General features: G+C 46.0%; 1 protein-coding gene across 7 annotated transcripts in view; it reads left to right on the forward strand.

Annotated features, from left to right (window-relative positions):
• The window catches only part of LOC111871061 (medium-chain acyl-CoA ligase ACSF2, mitochondrial), a 74,511-nt gene that overhangs the window by 40,258 nt on the left and 33,455 nt on the right, over positions 1–798 (forward strand). Inside the window, exon 1 of one of the 7 annotated variants that reach the window (XM_033754095.1) lies at positions 100–297. The exons of 4 other annotated variants lie outside the window; for them this stretch is intronic. In XM_033754095.1, the coding sequence (XP_033609986.1) occupies positions 125–297 (173 nt within the window). In that variant the 5' untranslated portion in view covers positions 100–124. Of the gene's footprint in view, positions 1–99; positions 298–798 lie in introns of those variants that run through there. 2 more of the 7 variants (XM_033754093.1, XM_033754092.1) reach the window with 2 other exon arrangements.

Consider the following 798-nt stretch of genomic DNA (forward strand, 5'->3'; position numbering starts at 1 on the left):
GAGGCCTTGCGACGAGCTGATCACCCGCCGAAGGAGTCCTACCGAATGTGTAAGATCTAGAAAAACCGAAGTGAACGGAGAACTTCATGGAGGTAGGCCTAGGCCCACTGGGGCTGTAGTGCCAATGGGAAAACAAAATTGCTGCCATGCCCCGACCACTTCACCCATAGGACAGGAGGCTGAGTGGGCCGAAGATCCGGTCTGGATTCGTTGGAAAAGGCAAATGTCGCTCTCCCCGCTACGAATTGAACCCCGAATGTCCGGTCCCCCAACTTATAGCCAAGTCACTATACTGAGGTGTGTAAATGTAATTGGCTGCTCAAAGGTCTATATATACATAATATTCTTACTGTATCAGTTCATAACTAGTTTCGTGGTGAGTTCTGTTTAGCAAAAATATGAGTTACAGATCGACGTCTTAAAATGTCATGGCAGAAATGGGTTTGTTGTAGCATCTACAGAAGATATTTAAGGGGGGAAAAAGCTTCCACTTTTGTTTATCTTATTCGGAGCTTGAAAACGACAAATACACCTTATCTCTATTGTACACATTGTAGTGTTCATGGTTCGATAGTCTAACCAAGTAACGCTCTGGAGCAGAATCAGCGTAGAGATGCTGTAGTCAATCTTACTTATGGAGGTGAGCCCTTCTTGAGGAGCCGCCAATTCTGCAGCTACTCAAGAATTTCCCAGCATTTTATGGAACCCGAAGGTTCATTACCGTGTTCACAAGAGCCCTCCACCGGTCCCTATCCTGAGCCAGATCAATCCAATCCATACCATCCCATCCTATCTCTC

The sequence above is a fragment of the Cryptotermes secundus genome, unplaced genomic scaffold (genome assembly GCF_002891405.2).
Source record: "Cryptotermes secundus unplaced genomic scaffold, Csec_1.0 scaffold73, whole genome shotgun sequence".
In the NCBI taxonomy this organism is placed as follows: domain Eukaryota; kingdom Metazoa; phylum Arthropoda; class Insecta; order Blattodea; family Kalotermitidae; genus Cryptotermes; species Cryptotermes secundus.